At 48.2% G+C, this 23,500-nt stretch overlaps 2 protein-coding genes across 16 annotated transcripts in view; one reads left to right on the forward strand and one right to left on the reverse strand.

Annotated features, from left to right (window-relative positions):
• Nucleotides 1–5,811: 5,811 nt before the first annotated feature.
• C11H1orf43 (chromosome 11 C1orf43 homolog) lies at nucleotides 5,812–12,801 on the reverse strand. 2 transcript variants are annotated; one of them, XM_056546518.1, is made up of 7 exons: nucleotides 12,689–12,801; nucleotides 11,440–11,541; nucleotides 10,895–11,003; nucleotides 10,748–10,801; nucleotides 7,745–7,911; nucleotides 7,436–7,494; nucleotides 5,812–7,337 (listed from the first exon to the last, which is right to left on the reverse strand). In XM_056546518.1, exons 2-7 carry the CDS (start codon nucleotides 11,500–11,502, stop codon nucleotides 7,139–7,141), a joined length of 651 nt encoding a protein of 216 aa, XP_056402493.1. In that variant the 5' UTR covers nucleotides 11,503–11,541; nucleotides 12,689–12,801; the 3' UTR covers nucleotides 5,812–7,138. The 2 variants fall into 2 exon arrangements, with proteins under 2 accessions (XP_056402493.1, XP_056402491.1); XM_056546516.1 differs by lacking the exon at nucleotides 12,689–12,801 and adding an exon at nucleotides 12,526–12,675.
• UBAP2L (ubiquitin associated protein 2 like) overlaps nucleotides 12,686–23,500 on the forward strand; it is a 48,078-nt gene continuing 37,263 nt past the window's right edge. For 12 of the 14 annotated variants that reach the window (XR_008848936.1, XM_056546491.1, XM_056546495.1 and 9 more), the window contains exons 1-4: nucleotides 12,686–12,822; nucleotides 21,416–21,539; nucleotides 21,625–21,702; nucleotides 22,779–22,889. Coding sequence is in view for 13 of the 14 variants with exons in the window: in XM_056546491.1 (XP_056402466.1) it covers nucleotides 21,456–21,539; nucleotides 21,625–21,702; nucleotides 22,779–22,889 (273 nt within the window). In the remaining variant the exon portion in view is untranslated. Of the gene's footprint in view, nucleotides 12,823–12,960; nucleotides 13,190–21,415; nucleotides 21,540–21,624; nucleotides 21,703–22,778; nucleotides 22,890–23,500 lie in introns of those variants that run through there. The other 2 variants (XM_056546494.1, XM_056546493.1) reach the window with 2 other exon arrangements.

A 23,500-nucleotide genomic window follows, 5' to 3' on the forward strand; every position in this document is an offset into this window, starting at 1 on the left:
CTTCTACACATGACATCATTTCCTGTTCTTTTTTTTTTTACTTTATTTAAACAGAAACAAACTGAGATTCATCCTTCAATCCTAACGTATTGTGAAACCTAACAAAATGTGTTACATGGAATAATATATATTCTAGTAATAACAAGAATACTACGCCTATTTAAAAGTATATAACTGCTACAATACTGCCCCTATATACAATATAACTGCTACAATACTGCCCCTATATACAAGAATATATCTACTACAATACTGCCCCTATATACAATATAACTGCTACAATACTGCCCCTATATACAAGAATATAACTACTATAATACTGCTCCTATATACAAGAATATAACTACTATAATACTGCCCCTATATACAAGAATATACCTACTATAATACTGCTCCTATATACAAGAATATAACTACTATAATACTGCCTCCTATATACAAGAATATAACTACTATAATACTGCTCCTATATACAAGAATATAACTGCTACAATACTGCCTCCTATATACAAGAATATAACTACTATAATACTGCTCCTATATACAAGAATATAACTACTATAATACTGCCTCCTATATACAAGAATATAACTACTATAATACTGCCCCCTATATACAAGAATATAACTACTATAATACTGCTCCTATATACAAGAATATAACTGCTACAATACTGCCTCCTATATACAAGAATATAACTACTATAATACTGCTCCTATATACAAGAATATAACTACTATAATACTGCCTCCTATATACAAGAATATAACTACTATAATACTGCCCCCTATATACAAGAATATAACTACTATAATACTGCTCCTATATACAAGAATATAACTACTATAATACTGCCCCTATATACAATATAACTGCTACAATACTGCCCCTATATACAAGAATATATCTACTACAATACTGCCCCTATATACAATATAACTACTACAATACTGCCCCTATATACAATATAACTGCTACAATACTGCCCCTATATACAAGAATATAACTACTATAATACTGCTCCTATATACAAGAATATAACTACTATAATACTGCCCCTATATACAAGAATATACCTACTATAATACTGCTCCTATATACAAGAATATAACTACTATAATACTGCCTCCTATATACAAGAATATAACTACTATAATACTGCTCCTATATACAAGAATATAACTGCTACAATACTGCCTCCTATATACAAGAATATAACTACTATAATACTGCTCCTATATACAAGAATATAACTACTATAATACTGCCTCCTATATACAAGAATATAACTACTATAATACTGCCCCCTATATACAAGAATATAACTACTATAATACTGCTCCTATATACAAGAATATAACTGCTACAATACTGCCTCCTATATACAAGAATATAACTACTATAATACTGCCCCCTATATACAAGAATATAACTACTATAATACTGCTCCTATATACAAGAATATAACTGCTACAATACTGCCTCCTATATACAAGAATATAACTACTATAATACTGCTCCTATATACAAGAATATAACTACTATAATACTGCCTCCTATATACAAGAATATAACTACTATAATACTGCCCCCTATATACAAGAATATAACTACTATAATACTGCTCCTATATACAAGAATATAACTGCTACAATACTGCCTCCTATATACAAGAATATAACTACTATAATACTGCTCCTATATACAAGAATATAACTACTATAATACTGCCTCCTATATACAAGAATATAACTACTATAATACTGCCCCCTATATACAAGAATATAACTACTATAATACTGCTCCTATATACAAGAATATAACTACTATAATACTGCCCCTATATACAATATAACTACTATAATACTGCCCCTATAGAAAAGGTAATGGAATTCTCAGCTCACCCTCCAGGGCCCCAGGCGCACGGACTGTGCGAGGCAGCACTATTGTAGCAAAACAAGAAACTGGATGTCCAGCGCCAAGATTTGTGCAAAACGGATTCTTTAATGCTTAAAAAGCCATAACAGGGGTCAATGTAGACATTGACCCCTGTTATGGCTTTTTAAGCATTAAAGAATCCGTTTTGCACGAATCTTGGCGCTGGACATCCAGTTTCTTGTCTTCTAATACTGCCCCTATATACAAGAATATATCTACTACAATACTGCCCCTATATACAAGAATATAACTGCTACAATACTGCCCCTATATACAAGAATATAACTACTATAATACTGCTCCTATATACAAGAATATAACTACTATAATACTGCTCCTATATACAAGAATATAACTACTATAATACTGCTCCTATATACAAGAATATAACTACTATAATACTACCCCCTATATACAAGAATATAACTACTATAATACTGCTCCTATATACAAGAATATAACTACTAGAATACTGCTCCTATATACAAGAATATAGCTACTATAATACTGCTCCTATATACAAGAATATAACTACTATAATACTGCTCCTATATACATGAATATAACTACTATAATACCGCTCCTATATATACAGGAATATAACTACTATAATACTGCTCCTATATACAAGAATATAACTCCTATAATACTCCTCCTATATACAAGAATATAACTATTATAATACTGCTCATATATACAAGAATATAACTCCTATAATACTACCTCCTATATACAAGAATATAACTACTATAATACTGCTCCTATATACAAGAATATAACTACTATAATACTGCTGTGTGGGAGGGAGAAAAGTGACCTCACACTTACAAACAAGGAATCCTGGGAACTGTAGTTGGAGGGAAGGAACTCTAACAGGAAATAGCCATTTCACAAAAAGATATCAGCAGCATTATGGATGATTCACAACACAGCCATTTAGCACCAAACAAGCATGGATGCATCCTAATCATGTCCATTACTGTCTGGCAGGTACGTACTAAAATCACCTTATGGTGGAGAACCCCTTTAAATTGGCAAGCTGCTCTGTGTGGACTGAAAAAGGACACAGGATTGGCCAGAGGGATAACAGACAGGATAGGCCAGGGCAACTACAAACAACAATATTAATCCCTTAAACCAGACTGGGACGAGTTATTCCAGCAGGTCTTCACGTTGGTCTCTTTTGTTTGCTCGTCCATGTAGCTGTACAGTCTTTCTGTTACAGCAGTGGTCTTTAACTGTGGCTCTCCAGATAAAACTACAACTCCCAGCATGCCCAGTGCTTCCCAATAAGGATGTCTCCAACTACAACTCCCAACATGCCCAGACAGACTTTGGCTGTCTTAGTTGTTACATATACCATCACATAGCTGTTGTGGCAAAGGTTCATGTCCCCTGACGAATCTACTATATGGGAAAGAAATGCGTCGGGATCAAAACTTTTGACGTCTCTTAGACAGTGTTTCCCAACCAGGGTGCCACCAGCTGTTGCAAAACTACAACTCCCAGCATGCCCGGCTGGGAGTTGTAGTTTTGCAACATCTGGAGGTCCACAGGTTGGAGACCACTGCTCTAGAGGGCCAAAGTTTGAGACCCCTGTGTTACAGCGACTCTCTTCTCCATTTTTATATCCTTAGTTACAGGTTTCTTTCTTTTGGGGTTTACATATGGCGTGTTTTTATTTTTGAAGTCCGTATGTACAGTACAGAATGGAAAATTTAGTTCAGTTTTCATTTCAATTTAATATTTTACATAAAAAATACAAAATCTCTCCCCCCCGATGTACAGACAGGACCCGCATACGGGGCGGAGGGGCCCCTCAGGAGTCCATGATATCTGCTGGAGAAGCTTAATGTCCATTGGTAAAAGACAACGTCCACCATGTTTCCTGTGCACCTCCACCTAACCAGGGGCTACAGCATCTGAGGCAGTAAGGGGGGGCTTGTAGTAGCGGTATAGTCAGATGTGGGGCTTGTAGTAGCGGTATAGTCAGAGGCGGGGCTTGTAGTAGCGGTATAGTCAGATGTGGGGCTTGTAGTAGCGGCATAGTCAGAGGCGGGGCTTGTAGTAGCGGTATAGTCAGAGGCGGGGCTTGTAGTAGCGGCATAGTCAGAGGCGGGGCTTGTAGTAGCGGCATAGTCAGAGACGGGGCTTGTAGTAGCGGTATAGTCAGAGGCGGGGCTTGTAGTAGCGGTATAGTAATAGGCGGGGCTTGTAGTAGCGGTATAGTAATAGGCGGGGCTTGTAGTAGCGGTATAGTAATAGGCGGGGCTTGTAGTAGCGGTCTAGTCAGAGGCGGGGCTTGTAGTAGCGGTATAGTCAGAGGCGGGGCTTGTAGTAGCGGTATAGTAATAGGCGGGGCTTGTAGTAGCGGTATAGTAATAGGCGGGGCTTGTAGTAGCGGTCTAGTCAGAGGCGGGGCTTGTAGTAGCGGTATAGTCCGAGGCTGGGCTTGTGGTAGCAGTATAGTAATAGGCAGGGCTTGTAGTAGCGGTCTAGTCAGAGGCGGGGCTTGTAGTAGCGGTATAGTCCGAGGCTGGGCTTGTGGTAGCAGTATAGTAATAGGCAGGGCTTGTAGTAGCGGTATAGTCAGAGGCGGGGCTTGTGGTAGCAGTATAGTAATAGGCAGGGTTTGTAGTAGTGGTATAGTCAGAGGCGGGGCTTGTAGTAGTGGTATAGTCAGAGGCAGGGTTATCCGGTCGGCCTCACTTCTGTCGTCATGCTGAACAAAATAAAGGGTATAGTTTTTCCAGAATAGACTGTGGGAGTTCATGGAATGATGGCGCCATATAGTCCCCAGTAATGTTTTCTCATATTTAGTGACTCTCAGCGCTCTGCGAGGACCCGCGTTCAGGAGCCCACGCAGGACAAGAAGATGAAGACGGTTGTTTTTAGGTTTTTATCTAATTCTGACCATAAAACCCTCATAAGAGTCAGTCACATGACTGCAGCACTGCTGGGGAGGGAAGGAGAAGCAATTTCTGATGGTCACTCCTATTGGCCTTAAACAGAAGCGCCCTGGTCTACGAGACAGCTGGAATCACTGCTTCCCATGTGTCCCTCTTCTCACAGACTGTTTCCCATGCTCCTTTCCTCTTAGACTGCTTGTGTGTACCACTTACCTACAAGTGCCGACCCCAGCTCTTTCCACTCCCTATGTACTCATACACTGTTCCCCATCTGTCACAGACTGCTCCCCATGTCCTCTTCTGCTCCCAGACTGCTTCCCATCTCTCAGACTGCTCCCCATGTCCTTCTCTGCTCACAGACTGCTCCCCATGTCCCCTTCTGCTCACAGACTGCTCTCCATGTCCTCCTCTGATCACAGACTGCTCCCCATGTCCTCTTCTGCTCCCAGACTGCTTCCCATCTCTCAGACTGCTCCCCATGTCCTCCTCTGCTCACAGACTGCTCCCCATGTCCTCTTCTGCTCACAGACTGCTCCCCATGTCCTCTTCTGCTCACAGACTGCTCCCCATGTCCTCTTCTGCTCACAGACTGCTCCCCATGTCCTCTTCTGCTCACAGACTGCTCCCCATGTCCTCTTCTGCTCACAGACTGCTCCCCATGTCCTCTTCTGCTCACAGACTGCTCCCCATGTCCTCTTCTGCTCACAGACTGCTCCCCATGTCCTCTGCTCAGACTGCTCTCCATGTCCCCTTCTGCTCACAGACTGCTCCCCATGTCCTTCTCTGCTCACAGACTGCTCCCCATGTCCTCTTCTGCTCACAGACTGCTCCCCATGTCCTCTTCTGCTCACAGACTGCTCCCCATGTCCTCTTCTGCTCACAGACTGCTCCCCATGTCCTCTTCTGCTCACAGACTGCTCCCCATGTCCTCTTCTGCTCACAGACTGCTCCCCATGTCCTTCTCTGCTCACAGACTGCTCCCCATGTCCTCTTCTGCTCACAGACTGCTCTCCATGTCCTCCTCTGCTCACAGACTGCTCTCTATGTCCTTCTCTGCTCACAGACTGCTCCCCATGTCCTTCTCTGCTCACAAACTGCTCCCCATGTCCTCTTCTGCTCACAGACTGCTCCCCATGTCCTCTTCTGCTCACAGACTGCTCCCCATGTTCTCCTCTGCTCACAGACTGCTCTCCATGTCCTTCTCTGCTCACATACTGCTGTCCATTTCTCACAGACTGCTCCCTATGACCTCCTCCACGCAGACTGCTCCCCATCCCACAGACTGCTCCCTTTGTTCTCCAAAACTCACAGACTGCTCTCCATCTCACAGACTGCCTCCCATCTTTTACAAACTGCTCCCTGTCCTCCTCTGCTCAGACTGCTCCCCATGTCCTCCTGTGCTCACAGACTGCTCCTCATGTCCTCCTCTGCTCACAGACTGCTCCTCATGTCCTCCTCCACTCACAGACTGCTCTCCCTGTCCTTCTCTGCTCACAGACTGCTCTCCCTGTCCTCCTCTGCTCAGACTGCTCCTCGTGTCCTCCTCCACTCACAGACTGCTCTCCCTGTCCTTCTCTGCTCACAGACTGCTCCCCATCTCCTTCTCTGCTCACAGACTGCTCCCCATCTCCTTCTCTGCTCACAGACTGCTCCCCATGTCCTTCTCTGCTCACAGACTGCTCCCCATCTCTCACAGACTGCTCCCTATGTCCTCTGCTCAGACTGACTCTCCTTAAGTCACCTTAGCTAAAAAGTCAAGTCATAAACATCTCTCCAGACCCCGCCTGCTGACTGTCATGTCGTCCCCTGCACAGTTCCATATCTATAAACATATCTGTTCGCACATTTTCCTCTAATACTCTGAACCTTGAGCTTAGTTCACATCTACATCTACTTTGGAAGTTCCTTTGGGAGCCTCTGCCATAGGCTCTGTCCAAAACAGGCAAGAAAGCAGATGAAACCTCTTAGAGTCACTGAGATCCAATGGGCGCTGTTGGTGTCCAATGTGGATGGAATCCAGTAGTATTTTTGGTCTTCTGCCCCAATAACAGAGCAGATGAGCCCAGCCCAGCCTCACCTCTGACCCCTTCCCAGCCTCACCTAAACCAACAGGGCTGGCTCCACATACCCTGCACGTGACCGGCCGTGGTCTACAAGCTCTAAGATTGTGATGGTCTCCCTTACACGTTTACAAGAGAGCGGTGACAACCCCACAACCTTCCGGTGCACTGCTGCTGCCATTAATAAGAATCTGGTGATGGAGGTCACATGACTCTGGATGGGCAGCGCCATCACAAGGTGCTTTCCAGCGTGTTGTAGTTGTCTTTAAAGTTTTTCAGCTCCAGGAAGTGTTTGGGTCTCTTGCTCTTCTGGCTGGACGGTAGGTAGGTCACTTGGATGGTCGGGGTCCCAGATATGTCCGGTGACGCGGTCAAGTCTTTGGCGGCAGACTGACGGTGCCTGTGACTTCCTGCCTCCCTGGACTGAACGCTGGTAAAAATAAAAAAAAAGAAGAGGAAAAAAAAAATCAGGAATCAGTCATCCGGCACAATAGAGAACACCACGAAAACAAGTAAAAGACGACTTACAAGGCCGATAACTCTGTCAGCGCCACCAGGAACTTCTCGTGCTCTGTTTTTCCATATAGCTGTAAAATACAATAGAAAAATATTGGGGATGTAAGGTCCTGAAATATTGTACTCACCAGGGCGGCCATATTGTGGACCAGAGGCAATCAATACACACAGTGTCAGTGCGAACAGCATGACAGGGGAATTCCATCTTATGTGATCAGTTAAGATAGAATTCCCCTGTAATCTTTATAATGTTTAACTATGGCTATTAGCATAATACGTTATTCTAGTATCAAAGTCTGAAGGTGGGGGGGGACCGCTTACCCCAGTGCCATTTCGGGCATAGTCATAGCCATCCTTCAGGGTGTCCAATAACGTTTTCCGTACCCCCTTGAAGGGCGAGCTAGCGTTCGTCATTTCCAGTAGGTAGGCCTGGAAGTTCTTTCCGACTGAAGATTTGGGGAATTTCCCGTTCTCTTGGAAGGGGATGTCTGCAAGGAGAAAAAAAAAACTGCAGTGAAACAATGGCGCCACCGAGTGGTCAGGCAGAGAAACACCCAAAATACTGGGTTTTAGTACACGCAGATGTGGAAGCTACGTTTTCCCGATACAACAGGCTTTATTAGATATGTTTTATTCTTTTTTTGTGATGTAGGGGAAACTTTTATTTATTTATTTTCAGTTTTTTAATTAACAGCACAAAGTGAAGCTAAAATCATAAAATTATATTCTAAATTGCAGCCCCTTTTCCGTTACTATATAGGGAGTTTAGTTTGGGACTTTTTTTTTCATTTCCTGACATACGTGTACATTTTTTTTATTTTGCTTTATTTTTATTTTTCACTACAGTATTACATAAATGTACATTATTTTTTTTTTTCACTCATATCTACATTTTATTTATTCTATTTTTCACTATTACCGTATATACTCGAGTATAAGCCGAGTTTTTCAGCACAATTTTTCGTGCTGAAAATGCGGGGGGGGGGGCCTCTTCTCCACGCTTCTGGCCCGGACTAGTGACGTTGCCTTGACGACCCCCCCCCCGTTGAAAATGGACAGCCCGCAATGACTAATCCTCCCCACCGGACGGTCCCTGCAGCATAGATGGCCCGGACCGGCTCACCCTAACGTCCCGCCGAGGGGAGTACAAATCAAAAGGGGGGGGGGGGGGGTGATGACGAAGGTCGCAGTTGTCTTCAACCTGCGGACTTCCAGAGGTTTCAAAACTACAACACCCAGTATGCATGGACAGCCGATGGCTGTCCGGGCTTGCTGGGAGTTGTAGTTTTGCAACATCTGGAGGTCCGCAGGTTGAAGACCACTGATGAAGGGATTGACAGGCGGTGATGATGAAAGGGGGGGGGGGGGGGGGATGATGTATTTCCCACCCTAGGCTTATAGCCGAGTCAATAACTTTTCCTGTGATTTTGGATTTTGGGGTAAAATTAGGAGCCTCGGCTTATACTCGAGTATATAAGGTACATAAATGTACATTATATAATTTTTTTTATCTTTCACTTTTACATATGTGTTTTATTATTTTGTTTTTAATTTTTTTTTTACTTATATGTATATGTTATTATTGAGTGTTTATTCTTCTTATTTTTACATATAAGAAAATTTTCTTATTTTACACTTGGTGCCCCCCAAGTTGACACTAAACTTTATCTATATAGTTGATCATTTCCCCTGTAGATGACATACAGTGGGGGGGGGGTCAGCCCCAAAATGTACAAGTTCTCCCCCTTATAAAGATGAGGCTGTAATTTCCATCATAGGTTATAACCTCAACTATGAGACAGAATGAGAAAAAATCCATAAAATCACATTGTCTGATTATTAAAGAATTTATTTGCAAATTATGATGGAAAATAAGTATTTGGTCAATAACAAAAGTTCATCTCAATACTTTGTTATATCCCCTTTGTTGGTAATGACAGAGGTCACATGTTTTCTGTCTCTACAAGGTTCTCACACACTGTTGCTGGTATTTTGGCCCATTCCTCCATGCAGATCTCCTCTAGAGCAGTGATGTTTTGGGGCTGTCGCTGGGCAACACAGACTTTCAACTCCCTCCAAAGGTTTTCTATGGGGTTGAGACCTGGAGACTGGCTAGGCCTCTCTAGGACCTTGAAATGCTTCTTATGAAGCCACTCCTTTGGTGCCCGGGCGGTGTGTTTGGGATCATTGTCATGCTGAAAGACCCAGCCACGTTTCATCTTCAATGCCCTTGCTGATGGAAGGAGGTTTTCACACAAAATCTCACGATACATGGTCCCATTCATTCTTTCCTTTACACGGATCCGTTGTCCTGGTCCCTTAGCAGAAAAACAGTCCAAAAGCCTGATGTCTCCACCCCCATGCTTCACACTAGGTAATGTGTTCTTTGGATGCAACTCAGCATTCTTTCTCCTCCAAACACAACAAGTTGAGTTTTTACCAAAAAGTTCTACTTTGGTTCCATCTGACCATATGACATTCTCCCAATCCTCTTCTGGATCATCCAAATACTCTCTAGCAAACTTCAGACAGGCCCCGACATGTGCTGGCTTAAGCAGGGGGACACGTCTGGCACTGCATGATTTGAGTCCCTGGCGGCGTAGTGTGTTACTGATGGTAGCCTTTGTTTCTTTGGTCCCAACTCTCTGCAGGTCATTCACTAGGTCCCCCCGTGTGGTTCTGGAATTTTTGCTCACCGTTCTTGTGATCATTTTGACACCTCGGGGTGAGATCTTGTGTGGAGCCTCAGATGGAGGGAGATGATCAGTGGTCTTGTATGTCTTCCATTTTCTAATAATTGCTCCCACAGTTGATTTCTTCACACCAAGCTGTTAGCCTATTGCAGATTCAGTCTTCCCAGCCTGGTGCAGGTCTACTATTTTGTTTCTGGTGTCCTTCGACAGCTCTTTGGTCTTGGCCATAGTGGAGTTTGGAGTGTGACTGTTTGAGGTTGTGACCAAATCCTTATTTTCCCCCCATAATTTGCAAACAAATTCTTTGATAATCAGACAATGTGATTTTATGGATTTTTTCCTCATTCTGTCTCATAGTTGAGGTTATAACCTATGATGGAAATTACAGCCTCATCTTTATAAGGGGGAGAACTTGTACAATTGGGGGCTGACTAAATATTATTTTGCCCCACTGTATTGGCCCAGTGTTTACAAACCAGGGTGCCTGCAGTTGTTGCAAGACTACAACTCCCAGCATGTCCCGACAGTCAACTGCTGAGAATTGTAGTTTTGCAAAAGCTGGAGGCACACTGTTAGGAAACTCTGCTCTAGCAGTAGCATATACTCCTCCCCCGACCTCCCGGTCACTTACCACAATCCTTGACGGCGTCCAGCGTCTTCATCCTGTACAGATAGTTGTAGCCGCCTGAAAGACACAGACACGGGAGGTTATAGCAGTGAACAGCAGTGGGGCGGGGGTGGAAGGACAACATGGCCGACCTGACTCCTCCCCTCTGACCTGGGGTGTCCAGCTGTAGCAGCCGCTCGTCTCCCCCCGACAGAAGCCGCGGCTCAAACCGGATGTCCTGGACCTTAGAGAGTCGGTTATCGATCTCCTCCCTCAGATCCTGTCAGGAAAGAAGGAGAAACGTGAGAGAGGAGCAAAACACGGGCCCCACAGTCAGGAGCCGAGCGCAACACGGGCCCCACAGTCAGGAGCCGAGCGCGGAGCAGAGCAAAACACGGGCCCCAGTCAGGAGCAGAGCCGAGCGCAGAGCCGAGGACCGGGAGCAGAGCAAAACACGGGCCCCACAGTCAGGAGCCGAGCCGAGCGCCAGGAGCAGAGCAAAACACGGGCCCCAGTCAGGAGCAGAGCCGAGCGCAGAGCCGAGGGCCGGGAGCAGAGCAAAACACGGGCCCCACAGTCAGGAGCAGAACACGGGCCCCACAGTCAGGAGCCGAGCGCAGAGCCGAGCGCCGGGAGCTGAGCGCGGAGATGAGTTCCGGGAGAAGAGCATGGGGACGACCACCGGGAGCCGAGAATTTCGGAAGCAGACTGCAGACCTTGGGTGCATTGTGTCCTACGGGAACGTGGGGGCCCCTGCGAGATTTCATGGCGAATCGCATTATTTGTCGCTTCACAAAGATGAAGAGAAGGACGAACACCTGCAGAACACAAAGGGTTAAGAAAATAATAAGACTGAGTCAGAGCTGATCAGTAGAGTGTCAGCTCCGGGGTCAGGTGATCAGTAGAGTGTCAGCTCTGGGGTCAGGTGATCAGTAGAGTGTCAGCTCTGGGGTCAGGTGATCAGTAGAGTGTCAGCTCCGGGGTCAGGTGATCAGTAGAGTGTCAGCTCCGGGGTCAGGTGATCAGTAGAGTGTCAGCTCTGGGGTCAGGTGATCAGTAGAGTGTCAGCTCTGGGGTCAGGTGATCAGTAGAGTGTCAGCTCCGGGGTCAGGTGATCAGTAGAGTGTCAGCTCCGGGGTCAGGTGATCAGTAGAGTGTCGGCTACGGGGTCAGGTGATCAGTAGAGTGTCGGCTCCGGGGTCAGGTGATCAGTAGAGTGTCGGCTCCGAGGTCAGGTGATCAGTAGAGTGTCGGCTCCGGGGTCAGGTGATCAGTAGAGTGTCGGCTCCGGGGTCAGGTGATCAGTAGAGTGTCGGCTCCGGGGTCAGGTGATCAGTAGAGTGTCGGCTCTGGGGTCAGGTGTTCAGTAGAAGGTCAGCTCCGGGGTCAGGTGATCTGTAGAGGGTCAGCTCCGGGGTCAGGTGATCAGTAGAGTGTCGGCTCCGGGGTCAGGTGATCAGTAGAGTGTCGGCTCTGGGGTCAGGTGTTCAGTAGAAGGTCAGCTCCGGGGTCAGGTGATCTGTAGAGGGTCAGCTCCGGGGTCAGGTGATCATTAGAGTGTAGGCTCTGGGGTCAGGTGATCACTAGAGTGTCAGCTCTGAGGTCAGGTGATCAGTAAAGTGTCAGCTCTGGGGTCAGGTGATCAGTAGAGTGTCAGCTCCGGAGTCAGGTGATCAGTAGAGTGTCAGCTCCGGGGTCAGGTGATCAGTAGAGTGTCGGCTCCGGGGTCAGGTTCAGCCCCTGCTGTAGAGTCCGGGTATCCCCTCCTATAACCCTCCTCCCCCTCTCGGTGTCGCCCTCACCAGGCTGCCGTACGCCATGACCAGCACCACGTTCACTCCGGACAGCCAGTTGCTCCGGTTGGTCATCGTCTTCCCGGTCTTCCCCATCTTCGTCCGTTTTCCCCCTTCAGTCATGTGACTTCCCCAGCCCTAAAGCCACACCCCTCCCCATCTGCCCAATCACCTTCCTAACGAGGCGCGGGACGCACAGCCGGTGGAACGCACAAGCGCGTCGTAACGTCAGGAAGACGAGAAGCGTACGTGAGAGGGGGCGGAGCGGAAGGGAGGTCACGTGGTGTAAGAGCGGAGGAGCCGCAGGTAAGGACGGAGCTCTTCTCGTCGCACGGTGGGAGGGGGGAAGATAACGGGCGTGAGGGGGAGGACGGCGGGGAGCGGGCTCCGGGGGCGGGAGAGGCAGCCTGGGTGGCGGGCCGGACCACACTGAGCCCCCGCTGCTCCTTCCGCTCTGCGGCCTGCTAGGCCGGCTGAAGCCTCGGGCTGGAGTAACTTGTGCTGCCGCCTGGGGCGCGCTCCGGCCGGGACAGGGGAGCGGTTTAGTACCGGCCCCGGTAGCACCTCCACCGCATGTGAGGCCCCGAACCGCACAGCATGCTGGGACTTGTAGTCCGGCCCCTGATCGTATGGTGGCTGTAACTTTCCTCAGGCGCGGGGTCCCTGCACTTCTGTAACTTTCTTTAGTACTTTGTGTCACTTTCTGATCCTCCTCAGGATCTCTGCTCCGTGTCAGTGAATAAAGACCAGTCTGTAACAGACCCTCAGCTCTGAGACGGGACCACTGTAACGGACCCTCAGCTGTGAGACGGGACCACTGTAACAGACCCTCAGCTGTGAGACGGGACCACTGTAACGGACCCTCAGCTGTGAGACGGGACCACTGTAACGGACCCTCAGCTGTGAGACGGGACCACTGTAACGGACCCTCAGCTGTGAGACGGGACCACTGTAACGGACCCTCAGCTGTGAGACGGGACCACTGTAACGGACCCTCAGCTGTGAGACGGGACCACTGTAACGGACCCTCAGCTGTGAGACGGGACCACTGTAACGGACCCTCAGCTGTGAGACGGGACCACTGTAACGGACCCTCAGCTGTGAGACGGGACCACTGTAACGGACCCTCAGCTGTGAGACGGGACCACTGTAACGGACCCTCAGCTGTGAGACGGGACCACTGTAACGGACCCTCAGCTGTGAGACGGGACCACTGTAACGGACCCTCAGCTGTGAGACGGGACCACTGTAACGGACCCTCAGCTCTGAGACGGGACCACTGTAACGGACCCTCAGCTCTGAGACGGGACCACTGTAACGGACCCTCAGCTCTGAGACGGGACCACTGTAACGGACCCTCAGCTCTGAGACGGGACCACTGTAACGGACCCTCAGCTCTGAGACGGGACCACTGTAACGGACCCTCAGCTCTGAGACGGGACCACTGTAACGGACCCTCAGCTCTGAGACGGGACCACTGTAACGGACCCTCAGCTCTGAGACGGGACCACTGTAACGGACCCTCAGCTCTGAGACGGGACCACTGTAACGGACCCTCAGCTCTGAGACGGGACCACTGTAACGGACCCTCAGCTCTGAGACGGGACCACTGTAACGGACCCTCAGCTCTGAGACGGGACCACTGTAACGGACCCTCAGCTGTGAGACGGGACCACTGTAACGGACCCTCAGCTGTGAGACGGGACCACTGTAACGGACCCTCAGCTCTGAGACGGGACCACTGTAACGGACCCTCAGCTCTGAGACGGGACCACTGTAACGGACCCTCAGCTCTGAGACGGGACCTCTGTAACGGACCCTCAGCTCTGAGACGGGACCTCTGTAACGGACCCTCAGCTCTGAGACGGGACCTCTGTAACGGACCCTCAGCTCTGAGACGGGACCTCTGTAACGGACCCTCAGCTGTGAGACGGGACCTCTGTAACGGACCCTCAGCTGTGAGACGGGACCTCTGTAACGGACCCTCATCCGGGGACCCCCATAAACATAACGGTGCAGACTTGTTCCAGTTATGAGACAGATGCTGGGGGTCTGACCACTAAGACCCCCACAGATCATAATAACAGCGATCTCCTGAGAGTTCAGCCCCCGCTCCATACAAAGCCGAGCCACCCCCCCCCCCCCCCACCCCCATCAGACTGGTCATTTTGTGGATAGAGAAGTTTTAATATTAGTGCACTGTCTCTTTAAAATAGTCTCCTGTCGCTCTCATAGACGTTTTGATCTTTTGGGGTCTGAGCGTTCGCTCTGTGTCGGTGGCCAAGACCCTCCCGTAGACTTTTATTGTACGTTTGTCTCTGTCACATGACTTGGCGCACTCTTATTAGATTCCGACAGATTGAAAAAGTTTCTTAAAGTGACGGCGTCCATAGAATAGCAGGAGCGATGAGCTGCAGACTGTGTCCTGAAATAGCGTCCGGCACTTGTGTCCTGCAGCTGCCGGGAGCCGTCATGTGAGACGGAGGGGTCCGCGGGGTGTGAGGGGGACTAACGGTCGGCCTCCAGCTGTTGCAAAACTACAACTTCAGCATGCCCATAGACCCCAATAACGCTTAACCCCATAACATTGTGCGCCTTTTCTTGTTTGAGACATGAGACTACTGTAACAAACCCTCAGCTGTGAGACAGACTGGTGAGGACTGTAACTGGTCTATAGCTATGAGAGAGACATGAGACTACTGTAACAGACCCTCAGCTGTGAGACAGACTGGTGAGGACTGTAACTGGTCTATAGCTATGAGAGAGACATGAGACTACTGTAACAGACTCTCAGCTGTGAGACAGACTGGTGAGGACTGTAGCAGGTCTATAGCTATGAGAGACATGAGACTACTGTAACAGACCCTCAGCTGTGAGACAGACTGGTGAGGACTGTAGCGGGTCTATAGCTATGAGAGAGACATGAGACTACTGTAACAGACCCTCAGCTGTGAGACAGACTGGTGAGGACTGTAACTGGTCTATAGCTATGAGAGAGACATGAGACTACTGTAACAGACCCTCAGCTGTGAGACAGACTGGTGAGGACTGTAGCAGGTCTATAGCTATGAGAGACATGAGACTACTGTAACAGACCCTCAGCTGTGAGACAGACTGGTGACTGTAGCGGGTCTATAGCTATGAGAGAGACATGAGACTACTGTAACAAACCCTCAGCTGTGAGACAGACTGGTGAGGACTGTAGCGGGTCTATAGCTATGAGAGAGACATGAGACTACTGTAACAGACCCTCAGCTGTGAGACAGACTGGTGAGGACTGTAACTGGTCTATAGCTATGAGAGAGACATGAGACTACTGTAACAGACTCTCAGCTGTGAGACAGACTGGTGAGGACTGTAGCGGGTCTATAGCTATGAGAGACATGAGACTACTGTAACAGACCCTCAGCTGTGAGACAGACTGGTGAGGACTGTAGCGGGTCTATAGCTATGAGAGAGACATGAGACTACTGTAACAAACCCTCAGCTGTGAGACAGACTGGTGAGGACTGTAGCGGGTCTATAGCTATGAGAGAGACATGAGACTACTGTAACAGACCCTCAGCTGTGAGACAGACTGGTGAGGACTGTAGCGGTCTATAGCTATGAGAGAGACATGAGACTACTGTAACAGACTCTCAGCTGTGAGACAGACTGGTGAGGACTGTAACTGGTCTATAGCTATGAGAGAGACATGAGACTACTGTAACAGACCCTCAGCTGTGAGACAGACTGGTGAGGACTGTAGCGGGTCTATAGCTATGAGAGAGACATGAGACTACTGTAACAGACCCTCAGCTGTGAGACAGACTGGTGAGGACTGTAGCGGGTCTATAGCTATGAGAGAGACATGAGACTACTGTAACAAACCCTCAGCTGTGAGACAGACTGGTGAGGACTGTAGCGGGTCTATAGCTATGAGAGAGACATGAGACTACTGTAACAGACCCTCAGCTGTGAGACAGACTGGTGAGGACTGTAGCGGTCTATAGCTATGAGAGAGACATGAGACTACTGTAACAGACTCTCAGCTGTGAGACAGACTGGTGAGGACTGTAACTGGTCTATAGCTATGAGAGAGACATGAGACTACTGTAACAGACCCTCAGCTGTGAGACAGACTGGTGAGGACTGTAGCGGGTCTATAGCTATGAGAGAGACATGAGACTACTGTAACAGACCCTCAGCTGTGAGACAGACTGGTGAGGACTGTAGCGGGTCTATAGCTATGAGAGAGACATGAGACTACTGTAACAGACCCTCAGCTGTGAGACAGACTGGTGTGGACTGTAGCGGGTCTATAGCTATGAGAGAGACATGAGACTACTGTAACAGACCCTCAGCTGTGAGACAGACTGGTGTGGACTGTAGCGGGTCTATAGCTATGAGAGAGACATGAGACTACTGTAACAGACCCTCAGCTGTGAGACAGACTGGTGAGGACTGTAGCGGGTCTATAGCTATGAGAGACATGAGACTACTGTAACAGACCCTCAGCTGTGAGACAGACTGGTGAGGACTGTAACTGGTCTATAGCTATGAGAGAGACATGAGACTACTGTAACAGACCCTCAGCTCTGAGACAGACTGAGGACTGTAACTGGTCTATAGCTATGAGAGACATGAGACTACTGTAACAGACCCTCAGCTGTGAGACAGACTGGTGAGGACTGTAGCAGGTCTATAGCTATGAGAGAGACATGAGACTACTGTAACAGACCCTCAGCTGTGAGACAGACTGGTGAGGACTGTAACTGGTCTATAGCTATGAGAGAGACATGAGACTACTGTAACAGACCCTCAGCTCTGAGACAGACTGAGGACTGTAACTGGTCTATAGCTATGAGAGACATGAGACTACTGTAACAGACCCTCAGCTGTGAGACAGACTGGTGAGGACTGTAGCGGGTCTATAGCTATGAGAGAGACATGAGACTACTGTAACAAACCCTCAGCTGTGAGACAGACTGGTGAGGACTGTAGCGGGTCTATAGCTATGAGAGAGACATGAGACTACTGTAACAAACCCTCAGCTGTGAGACAGACTGGTGAGGACTGTAACTGGTCTATAGCTATGAGAGAGACATGAGACTACTGTAACAGACCCTCAGCTGTGAGACAGACTGGTGACTGTAGCGGGTCTATAGCTATGAGAGAGACATGAGACTACTGTAACAAACCCTCAGCTGTGAGACAGACTGGTGAGGACTGTAGCGGGTCTATAGCTATGAGAGACATGAGACTACTGTAACAAACCCTCAGCTGTGAGACACACATGAGATTAACCCCTTCCCTCCTCAGGATGTATGCGTACGTCCTGGGAAGGGGAGCAGCGACGGAGCGGCATTGTGACGTCATCCTGCACATCACCCGGCTGGAATCAACAGCCAGGGGCCGCAGCTAATAGCCGATCGCTGCTGCGAGCCAATTAAAGGGGTATTCCAGGAACAAACTTTTTTTCTTTTTTTTTTTATATAAATCAACTGGTGCCAGAAAGTTAAGCAGATTTGTAAATTACGTCTATTAAAAAAATCTTAATTCTTCCAATAATTATCAGCTGCTGAAGTTGAGTTTGTTTTTTCTTCTGACAACAGTGCTCTCTGCTGACATCTCTGCTTGTCTCGGGAACTGCACAGAGTAGAAGAGGTTTGCTATGGGGATTTGCTTCTACTCTGGACAGTTCCCGAGACCCGTGTCATCAGAGAGCACTTAGACAGAACAGCTCAACTTCAGCAGCTTATAAGTACTGAACGGATTAAGCTTTTTTAATAGAAGTATTTTACAAATCTGTTTAACTTTTGGAGTCAATATATATAATTTTTTTTTCCTGTATAGCCCCTTTAACCCTTTAGATCCCACGATTAAAGCTGATCGTGGGACTTAAAGCCGGCGACTGAATGTTGCTGGTTGGTTGCTATGGGTGATCGGCACCACCGCGGGGCAATTGCACGGTCCTGATCTCCTTAACGGATGGCCAGAGGGTCCCTACATCCCTCCGAGCCGTCTGATCTTCTGCCTTTGGCTCCAATCTGCTTTGGCAGACCAGAGCAACAGAGCACAGATAACACTGATCAATGCTGTGTAATAGCCGAGCATTGATCAGTGTAGAGAATTGAAAGATTCCGTGTAAAAGTCTCCTATGGGGACAACATTATTTTTTTTTTTTTTAAGTAATGACTGTGTATTACCCCTCCCCCAATAAACGTTTGAATCACCCCTTTTCCCCTTTTTATAAATAAAATAATGTAAAAAAATAAAATAAACGTGTGGTATAGTTGCGTGCGTAAATGTCTGAGTTATTAAAATATAATGTTAAACTGCACAGTCAACGGCGTAAACAGGAAAAATATCAAAGTTCCGAATTGCGCATTTTTGGTCACTTCCTATAGCAGAAAAAAAATCAAAGTCCAGTAAAAACAAACTGTACCGATAAAAACTACAGATCACGGCGCAAAAAATAACCCTCATCCATCCTGTATACGGAAAATAGAGATGATCGGGGTCAGAAGATGACAATCGAAGCAAACAAATTTTCTTACAAAGTTTTCACTAGCAAAATAAAACAAAACCTATATAAATTGGGCGTCGCTGGAATCGTAGGGACCTACAGAATAAAGATAAGGTGTTGTCTTTACCAAAAAGTGCACTGCGTAGAAACGCAACCCCCTGAACGCTGCATAGTGGTGTTTTTTTTTATTTATTTATTTAAAATTTTGCCCCACAAATTTTTTTAGCTTCACCCTTACAGTTTGTGATAAGTGATGTCATTACAAAGTACAACAAGCCCTATATATGGAAAATTAGAAGGGTCACGGATTATAAAAGGTCAGGAGGAAAAAAACAAAAAAAATCGCTGCATCATTAAGGGGTTAATTAAGGGGACAGACAGACAACTGTAACGGACCCTCAGCTGTGAGACAGACAGACAACTGTAACGGACCCTCAGCTGTGAGACAGACGACTGTAACGGACCCTCAGCTGTGAGACAGACAAGAGACGACTGTAACGGACCCTCAGCTGTGACAGACAAGAGACGACTGTAACGGACCCTCAGCTGTGACAGACAAGAGACGACTGTAACGGACCCTCAGCTGTGAGACAGACAAGAGACGACTGTAACGGACCCTCAGCTGTGACAGACAAGAGACGACTGTAACGGACCCTCAGCTGTGAGACAGACAGACAACTGTAACGGACCCTCAGCTGTGAGACAGACGACTGTAACGGACCCTCAGCTGTGAGACAGACAAGAGACGACTGTAACGGACCCTCAGCTGTGACAGACAAGAGACGACTGTAACGGACCCTCAGCTGTGACAGACAAGAGACGACTGTAACGGACCCTCAGCTGTGAGACAGACAAGAGACGACTGTAACGGACCCTCAGCTGTGAGACAAACAAGAGACGACTGTAACGGACCCTCAGCTGTGAGACAGACAAGAGACGACTGTAACGGACCCTCAGCTGTGAGACAAACAAGAGACGACTGTAACGGACCCTCAGCTGTGAGACAAACAAGAGACGACTGTAACGGACCCTCAGCTGTGAGACAGACAAGAGACGACTAACGGACTCTCAGCTGTGAGACAGACAAGAGACGACTGTAACGGACCCTCAGCTGTGAGACATGAGACTGTAACGGACCCTCAGCTGTGAGACATGAGAGTGTAACGGACCCTCTGGGTGTAATCATAGACCCCAATAACACTTTACCCCCCCCCCCCAGGGATCGACCGATTATCGGTTTGGCTGATATTCACGATTATGGACGTTATCTGTATCGGAAATGACCTTGCCGATAATCTGATAATGCCCCGCCCACCGCGCCGCAACGCCCCGGCCAGAGACCACCGCCGCTGCCACATTGCCTCCCCCATCCCCCGTTTTAGAATTACCTGTTCGCGGGGTCCGCGCTACTTGTGGCTCCTGCGGCGTCCTGTGTTACGCTGTGCGCTGCGTTGCGAGTGACGTCCTCAAGGCGACATCACAGTCAGTGCGCACAGTGACAGCTCAGCAGGACGCCGCCGGAGCCAGAAGTAGCGCGGACCCCGGGAACAGGTAATTATAAAACCGGGGATGGGGGAGGCAATGGGGCAGCGGCGGCTCGGGGCGGGGCGGGGCAGTGCAGAACGGTCGGAGGGGGGGGGGGGGGTGATAGGACTCAGGACCCCAGGACAGGCAGGGGGAGAGAAGCGGGTGGCGGCGGCGGCTGTTTCTGGCACCGCAAAAGCCGCTGCAGTTCATTGATTTAAAGCGCCCGCTTTAAATCAATGATCTGCAGCGGTGTCGCCGGGGAGGGGGTTGGGGGGCGGGGAGATAAATAGCCGATAACTTATACCGGAATGTCAGTATAAGTTATCGGCCCTAAAAAGATCGATATCGGTTGATCCCTACTTCCCCCTATAACATTGTACGTCTCCTCTAGTCTGAATTACTGCATCGGCCATAACATTTAAACCTATAAAATCATCTGGTGAGAACGTAGAACGTGTAAATTAGGAGCGGGGTCGGGCAGACCGAAATATGAGGTCCAGGCCTTGGGGCTCAGCACAGGGCTATGGGGTCATAGCAGCACTATATTAGGCAGGGGATTTAAAGGGGTACTCCAGCCCTGAGACATCTTATCCCCTATCCTTTGATGTCTCGGGGCTGGAGTACCCCTTTAATGTGACGGCTGATCCCTAGTATAGGGGATTATAGATGGACGGGTCTCAGTATATGGCGGTAGAACAGGTTGGAGATCACATGACTGCTTGTCTGGTTCCCCCTCTTTGGATATAGTTGGAGCAGATCTTATAGATGACCTATTGTAATCGCCGCCCCCTCCCATTAGTGCTGTGATTGTATGGGAGTCTGGAGCGCACGTCATTAACCCTTTCCCTTCTCTCTCCCCTACAGAGCTGTAACTTGTAAATACTGTTATTTGTATATACTGTAAATGATGACCTCGGTGGCCACGAACCGCACCCGGGGTAACTGGGAACAGACACAGAACCAGACGCAGCACAAGCAAAGGCCTCAGGTACGTGCGACCCCCAGGGGTGTGTGTGTGTGTGTGACCCCCCATTAATACGGCGCCCCCTCATGGCTTATGTCTCCCTCCCTAGGCCACTGCAGAACAGATCCGGCTGGCACAGATGATCTCAGACCAGAATGACGCAGACTTTGAAGAAGAAGTAAAACAGGTGAGAAGTAGAAGTGTCATGGCCGTACGGCGGGGCTGCGGCTTCCTGATACAATGTGTCAGTTCCTCATCGTTTCACAGCTTCAGGGTTTGTTACAATGTGACGGTGAAGACCTCAGCAGAATGTATCTGGGATCTGATACTTTGTGGCTGAGGGAAGGAAAGAATTTTCCCTATATTATCTTATCCGCTGTGCTTAGGACAGTGTTTCCTAACCAGTGTGCCTCCAGCTGTTGCAAAAACTACAACTCCCAACATGGCCTGGACATCCTTAGTATATGTAACAACTAGGACAGCCTAAGGTTGTCCAGGGCATTTTGGCAGTTGTAGTTTTGCAGCAGCTGGAGGCACATCGGTTGGGAAACGCTGTCTTAGAGACATGTTAAAGGTTTTGATCCGACGCATTTCTTTCCCATACAGTAGATTCCTCAGGGGGTCATGAACCTTCACTACAGTCTGATAAGCTGTCCTAGTTGTTACATATACCATCAGACTGTAGTAAAGTTTCATGACCCCCTGAGGAATCTACTGTATGGGAAAGAAATGCGTCGGGTTCAAAACCTTTAACATGTCTCTAAAACAGTGTTTCCCAACCAATGTGCCTCCTGCTGTTGCAAAACTACAACTCCCAATATGGCCTGTCCTAGCAAACAGCTGTCTGGGCATGCTGGGAGTTGTAGTTTTTGCAAAAGCTGGAGGCACACTGGTTGCCAAAAAAAAAAAAAACTTTTCCTAGGTGCGGTTTATCTTCCTCAAAGGCTTCAGCCATTTTATCTCATGCAATGTAGTTCCCTATATATCGCAGCTGTTCCTGCAGTTTTTTTTTTTTGGGGGGGGGAGATCAGCCCCCATTGGTTGCGGATCTACAGGAGCGTTGTGTAAAGGACGAGCCGCTGCCTCCATATTGGCCTGACTTGCTCTTTATGTAGACTGTCTCCCCCCATCCCCCGTGGCTGACACAGACAATAGTGACTGGTCAGTTCATTCACTGTGATTGGTCGGCGCGTCCGTTGTGTCAGTCTGAGCGTCACCGTCACTGTCCCCTCCATTAACCGCCATCTTTTCTTCTCTTTCTAGCTGATTGACATTACAGGGAAGAACCAGGACGAGTGTGTGATCGCTCTTCACGACTGCAATGGCGACCTTAACAGAGCCATCAACGTCCTGCTGGAGGGGAACCCCGACACGGTAAGCGCCGTCATTGTGCGATTTTCCCCCCCCCCACCACCACCACCGCTCGCCTCTTGCACACACAAGATTGGCGCCCGTCTGATGCAGGTCCGGTCCAGCACCTGTTACATGCAAACCTTAATTTCACACCATATTGCTCTGTTGCAGTGTCTCCAGACAAGGGTGCCTCCAGCTGTTGCAAAACTACAACTCCCAGCCTGCCCGGACAGCCGTTGGCTGTCCGGGCAGGCTGGAAGTTGTAGTTTTGTAACAGCTGGAGGTACCCTGGTTGGGCAGACAGTCTTAGAAACAAGTCAAAAGTTTTGATCCCGACACCTTTCTTTCTCATACAATAACTTCCTCTGAGGACGTGAACCTTTGCCACAACAGCAGACTGGCTGTATGGGCATACTGGGAGTTGTAGTTTTGCAGTCTGGTTGGGTAACACTGCTCTATTGGAATAAACAGACGAGGTTGGGGGTTATCTCTGATCCCAGCTGCTCATAGCGTCTGTGGTACAGGTGGAGCAGGCTGAGCTCCTGTGTCTGCTCTACACCCCCCTGACACTTGTTTTATCTTTCCCGGAGCCCCCCGACTGCCCACGTCACCTTCCTATTCATGACATAACG

This window comes from Hyla sarda, chromosome 11 (genome assembly GCF_029499605.1).
Source record: "Hyla sarda isolate aHylSar1 chromosome 11, aHylSar1.hap1, whole genome shotgun sequence".
Lineage (NCBI taxonomy): Eukaryota > Metazoa > Chordata > Amphibia > Anura > Hylidae > Hyla > Hyla sarda.

What these genes read in the sequence shown, in the direction of transcription:
- C11H1orf43 (XM_056546516.1), bottom strand. Translation starts at nt 12,639, where the DNA reads ATGACTGAAGGGGGAAAACGGACGAAGATGGGGAAGACCGGGAAGACG. An exon ending in GCTACAGCTGGACACCCCAG is followed by an intron (nt 10,802 to 10,894) that starts GTCAGAGGGGAG and finishes TGTGTCTTTCAG; the next exon opens with GCGGCTACAACTATCTGTAC. An exon ending in ATGCCCGAAATGGCACTGGG is followed by an intron (nt 7,495 to 7,744) that starts GTAAGCGGTCCC and finishes TGTATTTTACAG; the next exon opens with CTATATGGAAAAACAGAGCA.